Genomic DNA, 21,053 nt, shown 5'->3' with positions numbered 1-21,053 from the left:
GTTATTTTCATCATAAATGTTTGAAAGTCTTCTATTCCATTAAAGATGCATTTCTACCCTTGGAGAATTATACTCAGCTTTTCAGGGTAAGTTTTTCTTGTTTCTAAGTCCACACCTTCTGCCTTTTGGCATCTTGTATTCAGACTTCTTCTTGAGAAGGCTGATTAAGCAGGAAGTAGACTGCTCAGGTCCCGTGTGACTTCTCCAACAAAGCCTTGAAGTTAGCAACACACCAAATAATCAAGAAACCCACTGAGAACCAACATTAAGTGATTTCTTTCACACCAGTACACAAAACATCACCCAGAAGCCCACAGGCTATTGTAAGGGCTGCTATTCCAGGAAAGTTTAGTGTCAAACAGCAAAACCAAAGATGGGATATATATTGCCTCCAAAGCTCTAAGTCTGGAGGCAGCAAGAATAAAAGACTTCCCCTGAGAAGGCCTTAGGATAAGCAGGAAGCTCAGGGTAGAAAGCATGGATGATCCAGAGTACAGTAGCAGACAGTGACCAAAACTAATGCAGATATACCAGCCAACATATCCCTAGTACTCTGTCCTGAGAAACCGGAGAGGTCTATAAATATCTAACTTTATGAATCTCCAAGGGCCTAACCCTGGGAATTAGAGTCCATGCAATAATCCAAGGGACCCACGGCTAGGCCAAACAGGGCTGACCATCCCACCTAAATCTACAGCCAAGGAAGAGCCTGGCACTGGCACCAAGCCCCAATTCTAGAACTACAGCTGGAAAGATGAGCATATCAAAGAAAAACACTGGTCAGTAACAAATATTACTGCAGATATAGAGATCCCTCAAAAGAAGGAGAGAGTCTTTGTAAAAACTGTAGATAGAGACTCCAGAGGGAAAAAAATGGACTTTCCTGGATACTTAGAAAAAATAAAACAAGAAGTAAAAATTAAAATAAAAGTTCTGGAAGAAAGAATTTGGAAGGAAATAAATAGCATAGAATAGAAAGTGGTAAAATTTATCCAGTAATGGACTCCCTAAAATATACAACAGATCAAACAGAAATCAATAACTTCAAGAGATTGCAAAAAAAATTAGAACAAAATCAAAGTTTTAAAAAATAGAAGAAGATATTAAGATACTTGATATCAAAAAGAACTGCCATGAAGAACAGGCCAAGGAGAGATAATTTAAGAATCCTTGGACTATTTGAAAACTATGATTTAAAAACAGACCTGGCTGCTTTATTCCAAGGAATTACATGAAAACTCCCCAGATCTGTTAGAACTATAAGGGGAAATTAAAAAGAAAAAGATTCTACAGATCACCTCCTGAAAGAAATCCCAAACTGAAAACTCCCAGGAACATATAGCCCAAATCTAGAGCCTCCACTTTTAAGAAAATATATTGCAAACATCCACAAAGAAGCAGCTGAAGAATCAAGAAATCATAGTCAGGATCACATAAAATCTGACAGCTACCACCATGAAAGAGTGAAGAGCTTGAAATACGATATTCTCAAAGGCAAAAAATGTTGGTTTACAATCAAGAATAACTTACTTGGTAAAGTTGAGTATAATCCTACATGCAAAAATGGTCCTTTAATGGAGCAGAAGACTTTCAAACATTTCTGATGAAAAGACCAAAGATGAATGGAATGTTGAAATGAAACATAGAAATCCAGAGAAACGTAGAAAAATAAATGTATAGGAGTAATTGGGAAGGAGTTGTATGATGGTAGAGGGTGAGAAGAAACAAGTATGTCTTCAGAAACTTAGGGCTCTGAACCAAAGGATATTTAGAGAATAAAGTAAGAAAAATTGAGGTCCTGGAGGGGTGGGTGGATTTGTTCTGTTTTGAGGACTTTCAGAAGAGCAAAGGAAGGAAGGGTGAAAGGCACACACCATGAGTGTAGAAAGAAGGAAAAGGTGGATGGAACAAGTTTACAAACATGGAAGAAGGGGTGGTTGGAGTGGACATGAAATGAACTTCACTCTTATCTGAACCAGAGGTAGAAGGATTGTTTGATGCAGATCAGCTCTATGCTAATGCTTCCTCTAATGTTGAGTAATTCAACTCCCCCAGGATTGTGGCTCGAAGGAATGTCTATGGCCAGGAATTGGTGGCTGGTATCAGGCAAGTCAGTCAGCAAGTATTTTAGTACCAACTATATGACAGACACTGTGCTAAATTCTGGGGATACAAAGAAAGAAAACAGTCTCTGTTCTAAAGGAGTTCACAGTCAAATGCAAGGGGGACAAACAATGAAACCCAAACAAGGTCTAGACAGGGCAAATTGAGGGTGGCACAGATGGTGATGAGTCCTTACTTCTACCTGGTAGTAAGGATAGGGTTTGGAGGGGTCCCAGGGTCAGGCTGGTTATAGCAGTAATGTAAGGGCAGAAAAAATGGTTTTATGCAAGGAAGATATTTATATTAATTGCCAAAGGATGTAAGATATTACTACTATTATGAACATTTTGATACTTAACACAAATAGAAAAAGAACTTTGTTTTAATATGCACTGCTATTATATGTGAGTATATATATATATACACCTATACACATACATATATACAATGCTGACATATACACGTATGCAGATGTACACTGCTAATACATATGCAAACACAGATACACACATGTGTATATATGTCCATATTACAATATATTAGCAATGTGTATATATACACATGCATGAATACATACATACATACATACATACATATACATATACATATGTATGTATAAATTTTCAGGTGGGAGTTGGGCAGTTTTGGAGAGAAAATGATCTATAATATAGACTTGGGAACTTAGATTTTTTGACAACAAGCTGGAGTGAATACCTCACTTCTGTGGGAACATTTGAATGTTGGAGACAAAAATTTTTTATTTATCAAAAATTGGATCAATGGGATTGCTAAGCAACTCAGTTTCATGATACCAGTAAGAGAGCACTCAACTACAAGCATTATGGGTACTTCAGATAATTAGCATATACATGTTTGATGGATAAAGAGGGAAAAAAAAAACTAAGACAATGAGAAATTATATAAATGTTTAGAGGCTGGGGGATGATTTACCAAAGGACTATTGATTTCACAGGACAAATTTAGGGAGCAGTGACTTTTTCAGCAAAAGGTGAGTCCCTGAGAGACTGTAGGGTCTCGTTGGCACTCCTAAATGTCTCATAACAGCCATAGAAGGAAGCTGAAAGTAAGGGCTGGAGGCACCGCAGGGGGGCCGAGGCAGTTTAGAAGCAATCTGCTGAGACAATGCTTCTACTGACTTATTCCTGATTGGCCGCAGAGAACATTGTCTTCATCCTCTGACAGGTATTGCTCTCGATCGCCATCTAGAGTTGGAAAAAGGTGCTTTTTCCTGTTTTTGTTTTTTACTTTTTCTTCTGTGATCTCTGACTTCAGAAGGAAAAAGCAGAAGAGGGCTTAGGTACCACGGTAAGTGAGTCAGAGCTGTGCTGGTGTGAGCTGCATTCTGATTGGACAGCATCTGGCCAGGCTCGTCTGTGCATCCTAGAGATGGCCAGTCTGATGAGCTTTGCACTTTGCTTTAAGGAGAACTGCGATTTCTCAAGAATAGCTAACAATTCAGCTGTTTCAGTTGTGGCTGACCCTTCTGGACCTCGCCTGGGGTCTTCTTGGCAGAGGTGGTGCAGTGGTTTTCCATTTCCTTCTCCAGATCATTTTACAAATGAGGAAACTGAGGCAAAGAAGTTAAGTGACTTGTACTTCTTTGGCTTACAGAGAATTGCTGTTCTCATCAAGAGCTAACAGTTCTTTGTGGTCTTTATAAGGGTGATAATTAGTTTAAGTGTTAAAACTAGGTTTGAATAGAGAACGGGAGAGGGTTTTTCGGCTGGAGTAGACAGGATCAGCTCTCTCTGTGGTATAGATGGACCCGTCACATTGAATGAAGCCTGCTGTCTAGACTTGTGAGTTACTCTGAGCCTGTGAGTTTTCCTCCCTCATGGGTTACAGCTAAGGAAACTGAGGCTGACAAAGTTAAGTGACTTGCCAAGAGTTTCACAGCTCTTAAATGCCTGAGGTCAGACTCAAGTCTTCCTGACTTCATGCCTAGCACTATGTCCAGCTGTCCAAATTGGGGACTCAAGAACTAGTGACATTATAGAGATGCATTTACCTTTAAAAGGGTTATCCTTAGGACTTTGGGCATATTTGAATGTGACTTTGTGGTGGTCTGTCTCTGAGAACTTCAGTCTGCTAGTGGGAGAGCAGCTTGGAGTGAGTGACCCAGCCCCATCAGGGGTATTTGATGCTCCCGGGTAAGACTGGGCCCCCAAAGTGTGACCTCATGGAGACTCACACTGGTGGGAAACCCTTCGGATGGGGAGACCAGAGCATGACTGGCTACATCAAGAATTTCTGTGGTTTTCTTAAAAGTCTGGATAATCAAAGTGATCAAATAACATTTTTCTTTCTTTTTCTTGTAGCTGTCTCCAACGTGAAGACGTGGGCACTAGACAGAGAAGTATTCCAGAATATCATGAGAAGAACCGCTCAGGCTCGAGATGAACAGTACAGACAGTTTCTTAGGAGGTGAGAGTCATGTCCTGTAAAGTAACTTTTAACAAAAGATCCTACACCCTAATAGATATGTTAATCTTGAAAAAAATACACTTGATAATGGATATTAAGAGTCTGCAAAAACTTGTAACTGGTCCACAACATTTCACTAATAGCAAAAGCATTTTACTTTTCTGATAATACCCATTCCAAGCATTCTGATGTTGCTAGACTAAAAGACAAAAGATATCAGCTTGAAGTAAAAACCACCAGATTTTCCCATAAAATATAATAATTACATTTTAGTCCCACTACAGAGAATCCTGTGAGATAAAGATGGCATTGCCTTTCATTGAGCCTTCTGGCCTGGAACCCAAATCCCTATCTGAATTCTTCATTTATTTTCTTTCATTTTTCTAATTTATCTACTTGTTTTTTTAGAGATTAATTAAAATTTTACAAACATAGCTTCTTTTAAATTATTTTAATCCAATTAGTTTGCCACAAAAGTAACTCTCCTATCGTGATCACATAGAGCCAAGGAAAAAATAAGTGAAAAGAATCTGCTTATGAGAAACTGATCACATTTCTGATGATCACAAAAGGATCATCAGTTTGTGAGAAAATAATCAATATTTCTGTTTAGCCATTTAGCCATGTCTATGCTTTATATTTAGAACTATCAAAAGGGTAAAGTTTGCCCACCCTTTTCTAAAGAAATATTTTATAATTGGTTGGTATTTTTGTGGGCTTTTTCAGCATGAATGTTGAGATCATGGAATCATACATTTAGAACTGGAAGGAAACAGAGGACAGGTCTAGCTCACTCTTTTTACAAATTAAGAAATAGAGGCCTTGATCACAGTCACACAATAAATGGCCATGCTGGGATTTAAATCAAATCCAGGGCCTTTCCCTCCCAGCTCCCTATTCTAAAGTAAGGTTTTCTCTTAGAAGTGGTCATAATCATGAAATATTTTTTTTTAAATTTACCAGTGCTTATTATGTATAAAGATTTTTCTATTGTATAACAATTTATTTATTTTGTATATTAAAGGAACTTTAGTTCCATTTGTAATTGTATCGTTTATAGTAAAGGTAATATTATTTTTTACAGTGTCATTTTCTATGGGGAATTACTCATTAATAGGGCAGCACAAGTTATCATGTTTTTTAAAATATAGGAATTGCTTCATTAATTAAATTAATTAATTAAATATAATAAATAAATAAATAAATAAATAAATTACATTCAAAGTAGACAGTGGTTGTAATGAACAAATCAATCACTTAACAAGCATTTTTTAAACCAGGCACTGTACTAGATGTTGCTGATACAAAGTCAAACAGGAGTTTAGGGGAAGATGGCCATGTTCAGAGGAACAAGTACTAGAAATTATAAATATCTTATTATCATGGAACCATTGAAGAATCAGAACTGGGAAGGATGTTAGAGGTTGCCTAATTTAATTTTCTCACTTTACAGATGGGAAACTGAGGCTCGGGGAGTTAGCATTGGGGAACACAACTGAGCAAGAATTTGAGCTCAAGACCAAGTTCAGGGTTCTTTCCACTGAACCACATTCGCTCTATGAGTCAAAATATGAAAAGAACAAAAAAAGTTGTCCATAGTAATGACAATTCTGCCAACAGTGCATTAAATCCTTAATTATTTATTAATATTAATTATTCCTTAATTAGTTCCTAAATTCCTTATTAATTCTTATTGAATTGTGGGAAGTATTGAGACAGAGCTTCAGGACTAAGGAGGTGAAAGTCCCTTAATACTGGGCCCTGCTTAGAACACCATGGTAGCATTGTATTCAGTCCTGGACACATTTTAAGCAGAACAGGAGAGCTTACAGAGAAGGGAAATAAGCCTGGTGAAGGGTCTTGAATCTGTGCTGTGGAAGAGGTAGCTGGAAGAACTGAGAATGTTTACTCTGCAGAAGAGAAGACCAAGATGTACTAAACAAAGTTGGATTTAGAGGCCCTTGGGATCTGTTCCTGCTTTGAATATTTATGTCCTGACTGTTTATGACTGGCCAAATCCCTTAGCTTCTTGAAAACTCAGTTTCCTCATTTGTAAAACGTCAGGGTTGCACTCTATACCTTTATTTTTTCTTTACTCAATGCCTTCTAAGGCCACATTTACCTCTAAATCTTTGACCCTGTAAGATTTAACGGGGTTTCCAAGTGAAAAAGTTATTAGGCTTGTTCTCTTTGGTCCAGAGGGCAGAAACATAAGCAATGGGTGCGTAGAAGTTTCGGAGGCACACTTAATCTGGATGTTTGAAAAACAGCAGCAACAACAAATCCCAAACCACCAAAGAACTTTCTAATAATCAGTTATCAAAAAGTGGAAGGAGTTGTCAAAAAAATGGGTCTCCCTTATTGAATGATTTTATAATTTTTTTTTTGCTTTTTGGAGGGCAATTGGGGTTAAGTGACTAGTCACACGGCTAGTGAGAGTGTCAAGTGTTTGAGGCTGGATTTGAACTCAATCCTCCTGACTCCAGGGCCGGTACTCTATTCACTGCACCAGCTAGCCACCCTGATTTAATAATTTTTAATTTAACTAATTAATTTTGGGGGAAGCAATATCTAGTTTGGTGCTACCACCAAAGGAACTATTATAATTTTTTCTATACATATGGGCCTTTTCTCTCTTTCTTTGATTTTTCTGGGGGTACAGACCAAGTGAGGATATAACATAACCCTTTAAGGGTTTGCAAAGTTGAGTAACTTTGGGGTACATAGTTCCAATTGCTTTTTAGCCCCTCCAGATTTGTTAATTTCTTTTTGAAAATTTGCCAGTTTGATAGGTATGAGATGGAACTTCAGAGTTGTAATAATTTGAATTTCTCTAATTATTAGTGATTTAGAACATTTTAAAAATATGGCTTTTGATAGCTTGGATTTCTAATTCTGAAAACTACTTGTTCATATTTCTTAACCATTTGTCATTTGGGGAAAGACTCATATCTTAGAAAGCAGAAACTTACTCCAGATACATTTACCTCATACCTGTTTTCTCTTCTAATTTTAGCTGCATTGGTGTTAATGGAATTTCATACTCTTTCTCTTCCTGCTGGATTTAATTGGTAGTAAATAAAAATGTTGATGATTCATGTGGGTTTATTTTGTATGCTGTGACTTTGCTTAAATTATTGTTTCAATTAATTTTTAGTTAATTCCCTGGGTTTCTTTAGGCAAATCATCATATCTGCAAAATGCAATAATTTTATTTCCCTATCTGCCTATGCTTATTCTCTTAATTTCTTTTTACTGTCTTATTGCTAAATTGTACATTTCTAGTCTGTTATCAAAGAGTAATGATCCTAATGGACATCTGCTTATTTAAATAAGCAAAATTGAAAAATCTTGTTTTAAAACATATCTTCATTTGCTTTAATGCTTATCATTGGTTTTGGATATATTTACTGGAAGCTTTCAAGCAGAGGTTATAAAATGAAATATGGCAGGGATCCCTTTTCTGATAGGAGTTGGATTTGATGTAACCTGACTCCGCTCTCCACTCTAAAATTCTGGGATTCTATATTCCCACCAGTAGATAGCCCTGGGGTGACTAACTCAGGTGGAAAGCACAACTTAGGTGGCCTAAAGATCTGAAGACTTCATATTGTAAAACATTCTGGAGTTAATATAATACTCTGCCTCCTCATCCCTCTTCCACCCCCTCCCCCCAATTTAAATACATGGTCTTGGCTGGCAAAGTCTGAGAGATTATTCTACTAGGGGAGACCGCCCCCCCCCCCCCCCCCCCAGCAAACAACAAACTTTATCTAAGACCTTGTTCGGAAACCAGTGTATTCTGCCATGGGGACAAGAAGATGGAAGATTAAACTGGTGCCTAGTATAAATAGTTAAGATAGTCTATCTGAGACCTCCATGGATAACTCTTTCCTTAAAATCCTTTTCTCCTGTAATTCCCAGGAAAGCTTGATTTTCAGGAAAGATCATTTACATAGATAATGAATGCTAAATTAGGACTGGGGACAGGAATAACTATAGCTCATTGAGCTTTGGGGGACTGTAAGACAAGATCCCTCATGAAAACTATTTTTTTTTCATTACATTTCATTAAAAAATGTTTCACTTAAATATACCTTGGTTTTGTTCACAGTCTACAGTTGGCTCTTTGTATTTTCCAAGGAATGCGTTTTGTACAAAGTCACTGTTTACATTATTTTTATTTTTGATGTAGCATTTTCTCCTCATAATGTTAAGTGTCTGAGGTCGGATTTGAACTCAGGTCCTCCTGACTCCAAGGTCAATGCCCTATTCACTGTGCTACCTAGCTGCCCCTGTAGTTCTTCTCTTTAAAGAGTTAATAGGATAGGGGCGGCCAGGTAGCACAGCGAGTAAGAGCACCGGCTCCAGTGTCAGGACGACCTGGAGATCGAATCCCGGGCTCAGATACTTAGCACCCACCCAGAAACACCTGGCCGTGTAACCTTGAGCAAGTTACTTAACCCCAATTGCTTAGGGGCGGCCAGGTGGCTCAGCGAGTAAGAGCACCGGCTCCAGTGTTGAGAAGACCTGGAGATCGAATCCCGGGCTCAGACACTTAGCACCTACCCAGAAACACCTGGCCGTGTAACCTTGAGCAAGTTACTTAACCCCAATTGCTTAGGGGCTGCCAGGTGGCTCAGTGAGTAAGAGCACCGGCTCCCATGTCGGGATGACCTGGATCAAATCCGGGCTTAGATACTCAGCACCACACCCAGAAATAATAACTGACCGTGTAACCTTGAGCAAGTTACTTAACCCCAATTGCTTTAAAAAAAAAAAAAAAGAGTTAATAGGATAGTTAGAAAAGATACTGGGATGAAAGCAGAAGATAACTCCGACTGCTATTCATTTTTAACACAAAAAGTGTTAGATTTATTTATTTTTCTATTCATTCATTTCAGAAATGTTTATTGAATTCCTATTATATTTGGGGCCCCATGGCAATTGCTATGGGAATTCAAAGACTAAGAAAACATGGGCTCTTTCCTCATGGACTTTACTGTAGAGCAGAGGAGATGAGATGTGTACATGAATAATGATGAAAAGGTATTTGAAGGTTTAATTAGACAGTTTCAAAGTCTTTGAAAGTTCATTTTACTTCCCTGATTTCCTTGGAATAGATAGGGATTGTCAACTTCCCCTTCCCTACCCCATCCGCCCATCCCCTCAATTATTTACATCACATATTTATTAGAAAATTAACCCTCAAAACTCCCACTTTATATGCTTTACAACTTGAAGTTTTGTTTTTGCAAAATTAACTTTATATGAAAGTTATAAGTCAAAATATAGATATGAAAATGCATGAACTGTCAGTGAAAAAAAAGAAATTGAACGGAAGTTTGTTTTTCCTTTGGCAGTGTGGGTTTGCTGAAGAATTTACCTGAAGATAAACTGACCAAGATCATTGACTGCTTAGAAGTGGTAAGGGTATTCAGAATTCAACACCAATCTTCACTTGAGAATATGGGCATTGTGTTAGATCATATTCAATGAAGATAATCCTTCTTTCCTCATTTTTAAAAAATAAGTAATCGAGGTTAAGTGACTTGCTCAAGAATACATGGCCAGTTATTTCTGGGTGTGGTGCTAAGTATCTGAGCCTGGATTTGAACCCCAGGTCATCCTGACACTGGAGCCGGTGCTCTTACTCACTGCACCACCTGGCTGCCCCTAAGCAATTGGGGTTAAGTAACTTGCTCAAGGTTACATAGCCAGGTGTTTCTGGGTGGGTGCTAAGTGTCTGAGCCCAAATTTGAACCCCAGGTCATCCCGACACTGGAGCCAGTGCTCTTACTCACTGTGCTACCTGGCTGCCCCTCTTTCCTCATTTTAAAAGAACTTTGTTTATAGGCTAAATTCCATTTAAATGATCTTCAACGTGATCTCTAGATTCTATTGTCAAATAGAATTGTGTTGTATCAAATATTGTCCAAAATAAGTAGATCATTAACTAACAGTAAGAAATAGTTTTCCTAAAGTAAAATATTTATATCATTTTAGGGATTGGAAAAGGTTTAGTTGACTAGTTTCTAAATATTTTTTTAAAATTGTTTTCATGTTTATTGACAACCATATTTTATTAATTAAAATGGTAACATAAAGAGGCATGTAATTTTCTGAGATTAATATCGAAATCATCTTCTAACATCCTACTGTGATGACCCATTATGGATGTCACTTGTGATCTCAAAGATTATGACAATTAATTTTAAGTTCTGAAATGGAACTGAGACAGTATTAACATGGAGAAAAGTACATGATGAAAATATTTTGTAATAAAGTTAAGAAAAATCAGTATATCTGAGTGTACTTTAATGCCATTTTTATTTTGAGTCTTTGAAAATGGACTTTTTGTAAAAAAAAATACCCACAGATGTTATACTTTTAATTTTAACACCTTAGAAACGGGCCTTATTGGAATATGTTCAGAAAAGCTCAGATGGTTGGTTTTATTCCAAAACTTGTTAATTTTTCTTAAAATAATACATTTATGGAATGTACCTTAATTTTTATTCCATTATATTTGTATCTTTTTAGATCTCAAAGTTAGAAAGTTAGATACTTTAGCTTTCCTTTACCTTTTTTGGGGGATTAATTGTAATAAAAACTGAAATGCTTACTGAATTCATTGGAGATGGATTATAGTAGTAATTGAAATCACATCCAGCCTTTAAACTTTTTAGAAGACTATCCTCAGTGGAGAAAAATCCCTGCAATGTTGATTGTTGATAGGTTTATGTCTTTTTCAATCCCAAAAGATAATGCAGAATAATATCTCTTGAGACATGAATGGAGACTGCTTTATCCTTAAGCACCCGTGACACCACTAATGTTTTTGTTCACAATTCATGAAAACCGTCTAGCAGTTTATCAAGGATGTGTCATGATGATATAGTTCCTGACCTTGAAGCCCCTAGAGGTTTCCATTCTGAAAGTGTTTTTGGAAAGGGCTGCTTGCCCCTTGTCTCCCGGGAATTTTCACAGATGTTACCAATTAATAATTCATCCTAATTTTAGTGTGTTTCACCCTCTAAACTGAAAAAGGTCTATATTTTCTTTTGGAGAAGGAAATCTGTTTTTAATATGGTATTTCTAAAGGAGATTCACCAGAGAATTACATGCTGACAGCAAATATTGAATTTTTGTAACATTAAAATTAAATGATTTTATAAGCATCTTTCTAAGAGTCACAGGAAGTACTTACAGAATGTGTATATTGGAATATCCAGAAATAATTTAAAAATTTTCCAAGTTGAGAAGTCTCATCTTGTACTTTATATTAAACTATTGCAATGTCTCTTTTTGCATGTCCTTAGGTACCAAAATAATTCAGACAAGGCTTTATGTTTGTATCTGGCATCCAAAATGAAATGTTATTAAATGAAAACTCTCAAGGGCAAAAGTAATTAACAATGGACTAATGGAGTCCACTGAGCTCTGAAAGCAGTCTGGTATTTACCAGTTGCAGTTCAATTGTCTAATGCTACCAAGAAGCAATCACTTAGCTATTTTAGAATAGTACGCTGGCTGTCTTGTTGAGTTCCAGATCCAGCTGTAAACACATCTGTCCGTGCAGTCTTGGGCAAGGCAATTTTGTTCCATGTATGACATCATTTTCTGTGTGTGGGGGTCAGAATGTTGTTGTTCAATTGTTTCAGTTGTGTCCAAGTCTTCGTGATACCTTTTGGGGTTTTCTTGGCAAACATACTGAAGTGGCTAGTCATTTCCTCCTCCAGTTTACTTTACAGAGGAGGGCTGAGGCAAGCAAGGTTAAGTGACTTGCCCAGGATAACACAGCTAGTAAGTGTCTGAGGCCAGATTTGAACTCACAAAGAAGGATCTTTTTGATTCTAGCCTGGTGTTCTATTCTAGCGCCCATAGCGGGTCAGAATATCCCGTCACTACGTGTTTGATATACACTTGATCTTTAAGACATCCAAAATGGTGGCATGAGTGGAAATAACCATGTGTTGATCTTGTAGGACTATTCTTGAAGCTTCCCTGTTTTTAGATGGCGAGTGATTGGTTTATTGGGAAAATTTACTAATGAAAATGATAAGTCACTACAATTCAGAATGAAATTAAGAACATCTTTTAATGATAACAATAATTATACATCAATGACACATCTGGGCAATTGGGCCATGCAGAACAGAGGAATGGAAGCATCTTTGAGACCCATTCCTCAAACCCTATCCCAAGTAATCATGTAATTTGATTGTCCATTTAAGAGCTGCAAACAGATATTGATAAATTGATGATAAAGTTACCTAACTCTTTGTCATGAGCAGTGGCCATCTGGACCTTTAATGAAGCAGGCAGTTACATAGGTTGGAGAGGGAAACCTTAATGTTTCTCATAAATTTTACTAGTTGCTGGCCTGAGAGAGTGAACCACCTAAGGGCCAGAAATTTGGGTAGCTCACACATGTGTTCGGAACTTGCCACAATGGGGTGGGTGTTCAGGTGGCTCAACGAGTAAGAGCACCGGCCCCAGTGTCGGAATGACCTGGGGGATTGAATCCGAGCTCAGATACTTAGCACCACACCCAGAAATAACTGGCTGTGTAACCTTGAGCAAGTTACTTAACCCTGATTGCTTAAAAGAAAAAAAGAACTTGCCACAAACTGCCTCTTTATTCAAATTCACTTCTGATTTTTTAATTAAAAATAATAGAATGCATACTAAATTCTCTTGAAAATAATAGTTTTGGGGGGACAGCTAGGTAGTACAGTGAGTAAAGCACTGGCCCCAGAGTCAGGGGGACCCGAGTTTGGTTCCAGCCTCCCACACTTAACACCCACACAAACGAACTAGCCGTGTAACCTTGGGCAAGTTACTTAAGCCCAACTGCCCTCCAAAAGGCAAAAAAAAAAAAATAATAATTTCCACTGTCCATGTCATTTACTTAACCTAAATACAGGAAACGTCCTTCCCTGGGTAGTTCCACCTAGTATTGGAAGGAAAGTCTAATGAATGCAGATTTCAGCAAAGGTTAATAAGTAGTTCCTTTGAGGCCTATCTATCATTGATCCACACAAAAGTGTGGGCCATATAGTCTAGAAGTTGAGGGTAAAACAATGAGTGGCTTGCCCCAGATGGTCTTCTAAGTCTCTTTCAACACTAAAGCTCAAGGAGTGTATAACTAGGAATGAATTGTCCATGGCAGCAGGCTTTTCAAAGGCTCAGGAATTCCACTAGGACCATTGCAGCCATGACTCTATCAGGTAAATGGGTTTTAAATTGGTAGATACCTCTTAGATGTTTAAACAAATCAGGCCGTTTGATTTTTCATCCCTTTTTAAGGAGTGTAGGAATAAACAAGGAATGAAATTAAGGTTATTAATCATATCCTTTTTAGATAAATTGCTCCTCCCAGCTTTATGAATATTCGAGATAAGATGCTGAATAAGCAATTCCAAGTACTTTCTACCAAAAATGTAGGAATTTACTGTAGATAACAGGATAGGGAAGAAATTAAGATTGTTAACGATGTCATTTTAAGATAAATGACTTATTACAGCTTTATGGACTTATAAGACAAGCTCAAATTAAAGATTCAGAGTAGGGAAGAAAGAACCAATTCTCAATTCTTGATTTTTGCTTTAAATATATTGGTTTAGTCATACTAGCAAAAACAAAGGGAAATCAAGCACTATAAAGATAAAATATGTTTTGTATCACTCTGACCTTTCTTGAGGAGCAATTAGAGAGAAGTTCTTACTTTCCTCTCTGCCCTGTTGTCTAGACATTCCTCTGGAGAGAATTCTGAAGACTTAGGACCCTACATGTCCCCTCTGCTGTTGCCTTTTCAGGAGGTGGGGTTGTGTCATCCAGAAATCCCCTAGCTCTTGAGGGATAGAATATATTGTTTATTTAAGTATTATCCACTTTCTTTTGGTGTGCACTCTTATTATTTGGGCTGGTTTAGTCCATTAGAAATAATTTTACTTCCTTTTCTGTCTTTAGGGAAAAAAATAGCTATAATTTAGAAATGTGAAATGACCTGGAATGACTAAAACAGGGCTCTCGTTCCCTTCACGTCCTGGATCTGTCCCTTCATCAAAGTTCCAGAGATGATCTTTATGAGGAAGGCAATAAAAGAGGGCCAGAACTGGCTATGACTCTTTACTTTGCCAAGGCCTGTGACTGTGATGGATGAAAGGCTTGGAGCCCACGATGAACAGAGAGCGATACCTTATGTAGCCAGTATTTCAAAAAGATTCGAGATGCTATTTCAGCTCTTACCTTAAATACTCCTCTTTACTAATACTTTTCTTTTTCTCATCCCAACAGGACTATTATGACAAAGGAGATTACATCATCAGAGAGGGAGAGGAAGGAAGCACCTTTTTCATTTTAGCAAAAGGAGTGGTAAATATGATAATCGTCAGAATAAAACCAAGCAAATAACTGTTATGTTCCATTTTTAGCACATATAAGATAGGTTTTTAAGGGTAAAACAAATTGGCATTGGCATATGCTACATATATCAGACAGAATCAGCCCTTTCCTCTACCAGCCTATGCTCAGCAGTTTTATCCAAATGGCAGAAGTGGACAGGCGATATTATAATAATTAGTCATGCCCTGTGGAGGCTTTACATAGTTAAGCTCTAGGGAATTCAAGGGAGAAGACCCTGGAAAGTGAGAAGGGGCTGGGAGGAAAAGGATGTTATTATCTTAACTGAACTGCCAGGAAATAAAATACTCCCTTATATACAGATGTGGAAACTGAGGCCCAGTGAAGTTTAAGTGGGTTGTTCAGCTTCTGCCATTGTGAGTCGACTCATGAAGTGAGATTCTCCAACTCCAAATCCATTACACATCCCTACCTGACACTGTCTTACACAGAATCATTCCCTTACTGAGGAGATTAGGCAGACAGTTCTCTCCACTCTACTCTTGAAATTCTAAGGCTGCTTGAGCATCTAGCGAAGAAGGTACATTCTCTACTCATGTACTATCCATGAGAAGGACATGTATGTTGGATAGAAAAATCAATAGCTGATTCCTCCTCACTCCAAGTCCATTGGTCATGGCACCTCAAAGAAGAGAGGGAAACACTCCATCCATCTATTCAAAAGTTTGTTATTTTGACTTCCTGCCAAGATGCTGTCTGAACAGGAGGCAATCCTTCCACTTCCCGCATAATGATTCTAGTAAAATCCTAAAGTTCTCATGAGATGAAATAATGATCAGAAATCTAAAGAAAAACAGTGGCTTCTTCCACTCCAGAACTGCGCAAAAAGTTAGCCAAAAGCCCCATGGTGAAAGAAAAGGGGCCCCTCCAGCAAAGCAAACCAGCATGATGAGAGATGGGTAGTCTACAAAACTCTTTTAAAAACAGATCTAAATATAATATGAAGATTGGATTGGGGGCGGGGAACATTGAATCAATGTCTCCCTCCAATAACACAATGAAGAAAGGGAACCTTATTCTTGTACTTGAGATCTATGTAGGACTGTGATCCTGAAGGTAATGAATGTGGTGAGGTCTTGCTGCAGAAAATATACTTTGTTTTACATCAGAAACTTCATGCAGGAGAAAAACTTAATGAATGTGGTGAATGTGGGAAGGCCTTTCTTTGGGAGAGAAACTTTACCCAACATTGGAGAATTCATACTGGAGAAGAAACCCTTTGAATATAACAAATGTGGGAAGGTCTTCTACCAGAAAACAGCTTGTTGAACATCAGAAAATGTATAGTGGAGACAAACACAATAAATGCAATGGATGTGCAAAGGTCTTCAGCTGGAAGATAATACTTACTGATTACTAGAGAAGTCACACTAGGGAGAAACCTTATCAGTGTAATAAATATGGGAGGGCCTTCTGCCAGAAGACAAGACTTAATCATCATCAGAGAATTCATACTGGAGAGAAACCACGTGAATGTAATGAATGTGAGAAGGTCTTTAGTTGGAAGACAAGACTTAATGATTATCAGAGAATTCACACTGGAAAAAAAAAACATGTAGATGTAATGAATGTGGAGAGACTTTCCAACAAAAACTATACCTTGTTGAATACCAGAGAGTTCATATTGGAAAGAAACATTTTGTATGTAATGAGTATAAGAAGACTTTCAGCTAGAAGACAAAAACTTATCGAACATCAGAAAGCTGATTTAGAAGAGAAACCTTAGAAATGTGATGAATGTGAACAGGTTGTCAAGTGGAGCTCAGATTTTACTCAAAATCAGAGAATTTATAGTGGGGAGAAACCTTATAAATGTAATGACCATGAGAAGGCCTTCTGATTGAGTACAGAACTTAGGGAAGAGGAGACAATTCATATGAACATGAAATCATATAAATGAAATAGATTTGTCATGCCTTTCCTGGAAAAGGAAAAGCAGCTGGTAAAACATCAGATAATTCACATTGGTCAGAAAATTGATGGTAGGTTTTTCCAGATAAGTTAATCATTATCAGTAGATTCATGCAGGAAATAACTATGACTGAAGTGAAATTGTGAAAATCTCTGTTGAGAGCAGACATTATAGAATTCATATTGATGAAAAGCTGTGGTAATATAATAAAGTTGTAAATGCAATAAACTTAGAAGTTGAAGGAAAAGAGGATTTCAATCCAAGCAACTCCCACTGAAAATTAACACATTTAGACTAATTGTAAATCCATATAAATAAAGCACGTCCCTGACTCATTTCCTGCAAAAAAAACAATTAACTAGGGACCCCTGAATAAACTTCCACACTCCCACTATAGTAATTGGAGAATGTTGTGAGTCAAGACACTGGAGACCTGGTGTAGTGGGAGTTAACTTTTCTTCCAGGTGGATTGATCTGGGAAATAGCTATGGGCCTTTTGGTCAAGGAAGATTTTTAAGACTTTGGTGAAGGGGTTCCTGAAGTGACTTTCTTAAATACTGCTTTTTAATTTCCTTGCTGGCAACTTTTATGTGCTTTTATCTTCTTGATTGCTTTTTGTCACTTTCTGTATTACCTTTTGCAGGGGATTGTTGGATATTTTTTATTAAAGGGATTGTTTATCTGAATTTTCAGATAAGAGTTTGCTCTACTATGTAATCAGAACCTTGAAAAGCTGTTCACAGCAGCAATCCTCTGGAAAGCTGCTCGTGCGTGGCTTTACAGTAGATGAGACACATGTCATAATATAACTTTCCTAGAAACCAAATGGAAGCCATTGAGAGGTAATCTGGCCATTGATAAAGGCAATCATGATGACAAAAATCCTTGAACCCAATGTGGTTCTATAACCATGGCTCTAAGCCATTATACCAGGCATGGACCCTTGACTAGAATAAGGACCAATAACTTTTGGGACAACATTAAATCATGAAATTTAGAATTGGAAGGGACCTCAGTTATCTCATCCTACCTATGCCAGATACAAAATCCTCATTGCAACATCTTAGAGAAGTGGCCATCCATTTTCTGCTTTAAGGCCTTCGATGAGGAAGAATGCACCAACTTCTAAAGGCATCTATTTTAACTTCTAGACAGTTTTAGAAATTTTCCTCACATTAAGTCGATATTTGACCCTTTGTGGTACTCATCTATCAGTCTTGATTATGCCCTCTGGGGTCAATCAGAACAAATTTAATCTCTCTTCTCTGTTGTAGCCCTTTGATTGTTGAAGAGGAAGATTTTATCTTGTCCCTCTATCCCCACCTCCTCGGTAAACATCCTCCATTCCTTCAGTCACTCCCCATGCCACATTGGGTTCAAGGATTTTTATCATCATGATTGCCTTTATTAACGGCCAGATTACCTCTCAATGGCCTCCATTTGGTTCCTAGGAAGGTTATATTATGTCATGTGTCTCATCTACTGTAAAGCCATGCATGAGCAGCTTTCCAGAAGACTGCTGCTGTGAACAGCTTTTCAAGGTTCTGATTACATAGTAGAGCAAACTCTATTCAATAACAAATCGGAGCAAAAAATTTACAGAAAATCAAGGTACAGCATTCAGAATGTTACAACTCATAACAAAAAATAAAAAATACAGTATTTACCATGTCATAACTCAACAACATCACTAAAATGGTCATATAGTTTTTCACCAAAGTGGTCACATAGCTTTGAACAAATTCAATCATTTAGTAACTCAATCATTCAATCATCTTCAAGGAGGCTTGCCTCAGCAGCTCCGGCTGGCCCTTGGAAGCCTTCAGCACCATAAACTTCATTCTCAAAATCAAAATCACTTTATCCAGCCTCCACATGGCTTGGTCCAAGAAATTTTGTCTCAGTTCTCAATTCTCATTCCTCTTCTCAGTTCTTCTCAATTCTCAGTTCAGTCTTCAGTCTAGCAGAAGCTGCCCAGCCTCCACGATGCTTACCCCAGCAAATTCTGACTGTCCAGCTTGTGTTCTTCCTTATATAGGGTACAGCTCCTCCCTGTTCAGCCCATTCCTGCTATATCAGCAACAGGGGTTCCCTGTTCATCCCCTTCTTGTTATGTCAGCAACAGGGGATCATACCTTCTATTTCTTTAATAGAGGCTTAATTTGAACAAGGCGCTAAGTACCTCTTAGCTTGGCAATACAAAGGGATCTTTGAATTTTATTACTATTACATCTACCCAGAGACAGGGGCCAATTAATCCTGAGAATTCTAGGGGAGTAAAAAACTAGCAAAAAACCTTGGACCTATATTATAAAACTCCAGAAAGATTGATATTTCACTGACCTGATTGTCTGGGATATTCTGGATCAATTCTGACCTATCCTAGAGTTTAAATGAACTTCTGGTGGCCCTAGAATGAAAGCTAAATAAATCAGGGTGATCATTTTTATCTAATTATCTGGAAAGGGTGAAAAGAGATGGGTCATTTTTTTTACTACACTTAAAAAATTTTTTGAACTAATTGACATGTTTTCGATATAAATTATCAGAAGATTCAGCTTAGTATTGAGATTCATCTATCAGTCAAAATGAATCAATATAGTTGTCAAGATTCTATAGCTTACACTAGAAATGAGGTCCTCCTCTTTGATAATCTAAAGGGCTATAATGTAGGAGAGATTAAACTTGTTCTGATTGACCCCAGAGGGCATAACTGAGAACAATAGATGAACACCACAAAGGGTCGAATATCGATTTAATGTGAGGAAAGCTAAACAGCGCGACTTTTTGCAGTTGAGCCTTAATGGGCATTTGTAGCTAGCTCTTGTCCCATAATTCTGGAGGTTACACAAGAGACAGTTGTATTAAGAAATCTCCCTCTCTATTTTGGGGCGGTGGGTAGGGGAAAAACGGGGTGAAAATTTGTAACTCAAACTCTGGCGGAAATGAATGATGTAAATCTAAAGTTAATAAGCATTAAAAAAAAAAAAAGAAACCTCCCTCTCTGGCTGTCCCCTTATTGAGAAACCTTTCCAGTCAACCATATGAGAAGGTTCTCCTTAAGTTACTAAATAGATTTACAAATTAATTCTGATCTCGGTCTTCCATTTCCCCAGTAATGTAATTTTAACGAATAAACAAAAGACCTTTTAATAAGTTTGTAGTTATTATGTGTATAGCTAATGTCAAGATTTAGACTCACATAAAAATTCCATAGGAACCAAAATAGCCCTCCTTACATTTAGCGTTAGAAGATAAGCATCTAGAGCCCCCGTTATTATGTATATTGACCAGCACTTGGTAAGAGATTGGAGGGAGAAATATTCATTTTCATATACATTCCTGAACCTGTTTGTCCTGGCATTCTCTTTTTCCTATTTCCTATCATTGTATCATTGTGCTTAATAAATACTTGTTGACTTGACACACACACACATACATATATATATATATATGTATGAAATGATACCTTTATCAGAGAAACTTCCTACAAAAATTTCCCTAGTTAATTATTTTCCTTTTAATAGTAGCTTTGTTGGATTTGATTGTGCAAAAAAAAACTTTTAAATTTTATCTAATCAAAATGAACCATTTTATCTTCTGTGATGCTCTCGATCCCTTGTTTGGTCACGAAGTTTTCTAGAGCTGTCATCAGAATTTATAAATGACTTCAAAGAACATTTATTGAATGCCTTCTATGAGCTCAGCATGCCTACCTCTTTTATGGATAACAGGGTAATGAAAACATGAGTTTGGTGAACTTCTCTTGTTTTATTGTTGCCCAGGTGAAAGTCACTCAGAGTACTGAAGGCTATGATCAGCCTCAGCTGATTAAAACTCTGCAAAAAGGTGATTACTTTGGAGAAAAGGCTCTCATCAGGTTGGTGTGCTGTTTGGGAATAATGTGTCTGCATATTTCTTTTAAAAATGAAGTTATTTTTTAATTAACAGAAATCTTGTTCTCCCTCTTATACCCCTTCCATTTGAAAAAAGAAAAATAAAATCCTTGAAACAAACATGCATAGTCAAGCAAATGTATATATGTATGTATAATATTTGTATTGTATATGAGTATTTTATATATAATACACACATAAACCTGTCTGTCTATCTATCTATCTATATCTATCTATCTATCTATCTATCTATCTATCTATCTATCTAT

The 21,053-nt window shown here is 37.3% G+C and overlaps 1 protein-coding gene across 1 annotated transcript in view; it reads left to right on the top strand.

Annotated features, from left to right (window-relative positions):
• PRKG2 (protein kinase cGMP-dependent 2) overlaps positions 1–21,053 on the top strand; it is a 117,155-nt gene that overhangs the window by 35,482 nt on the left and 60,620 nt on the right. Inside the window, exons 4-7 of the mRNA XM_069098304.1 lie at positions 4,443–4,548; positions 9,912–9,975; positions 14,851–14,928; positions 20,674–20,768. Of these exons, the coding sequence (XP_068954405.1) occupies positions 4,443–4,548; positions 9,912–9,975; positions 14,851–14,928; positions 20,674–20,768 (343 nt within the window). The remainder of the gene's footprint in view (positions 1–4,442; positions 4,549–9,911; positions 9,976–14,850; positions 14,929–20,673; positions 20,769–21,053) is intronic.

Source organism: Petaurus breviceps, unplaced genomic scaffold (assembly GCF_028583685.1).
Source record: "Petaurus breviceps papuanus isolate PSGF00001 unplaced genomic scaffold, PetGlider_PUasm1.0 126, whole genome shotgun sequence".
In the NCBI taxonomy this organism is placed as follows: Eukaryota; Metazoa; Chordata; class Mammalia; order Diprotodontia; family Petauridae; genus Petaurus; species Petaurus breviceps.
Note: the sequence above shows the minus strand (reverse complement) of the source record. Positions and strands in the feature narration are given on the sequence as shown.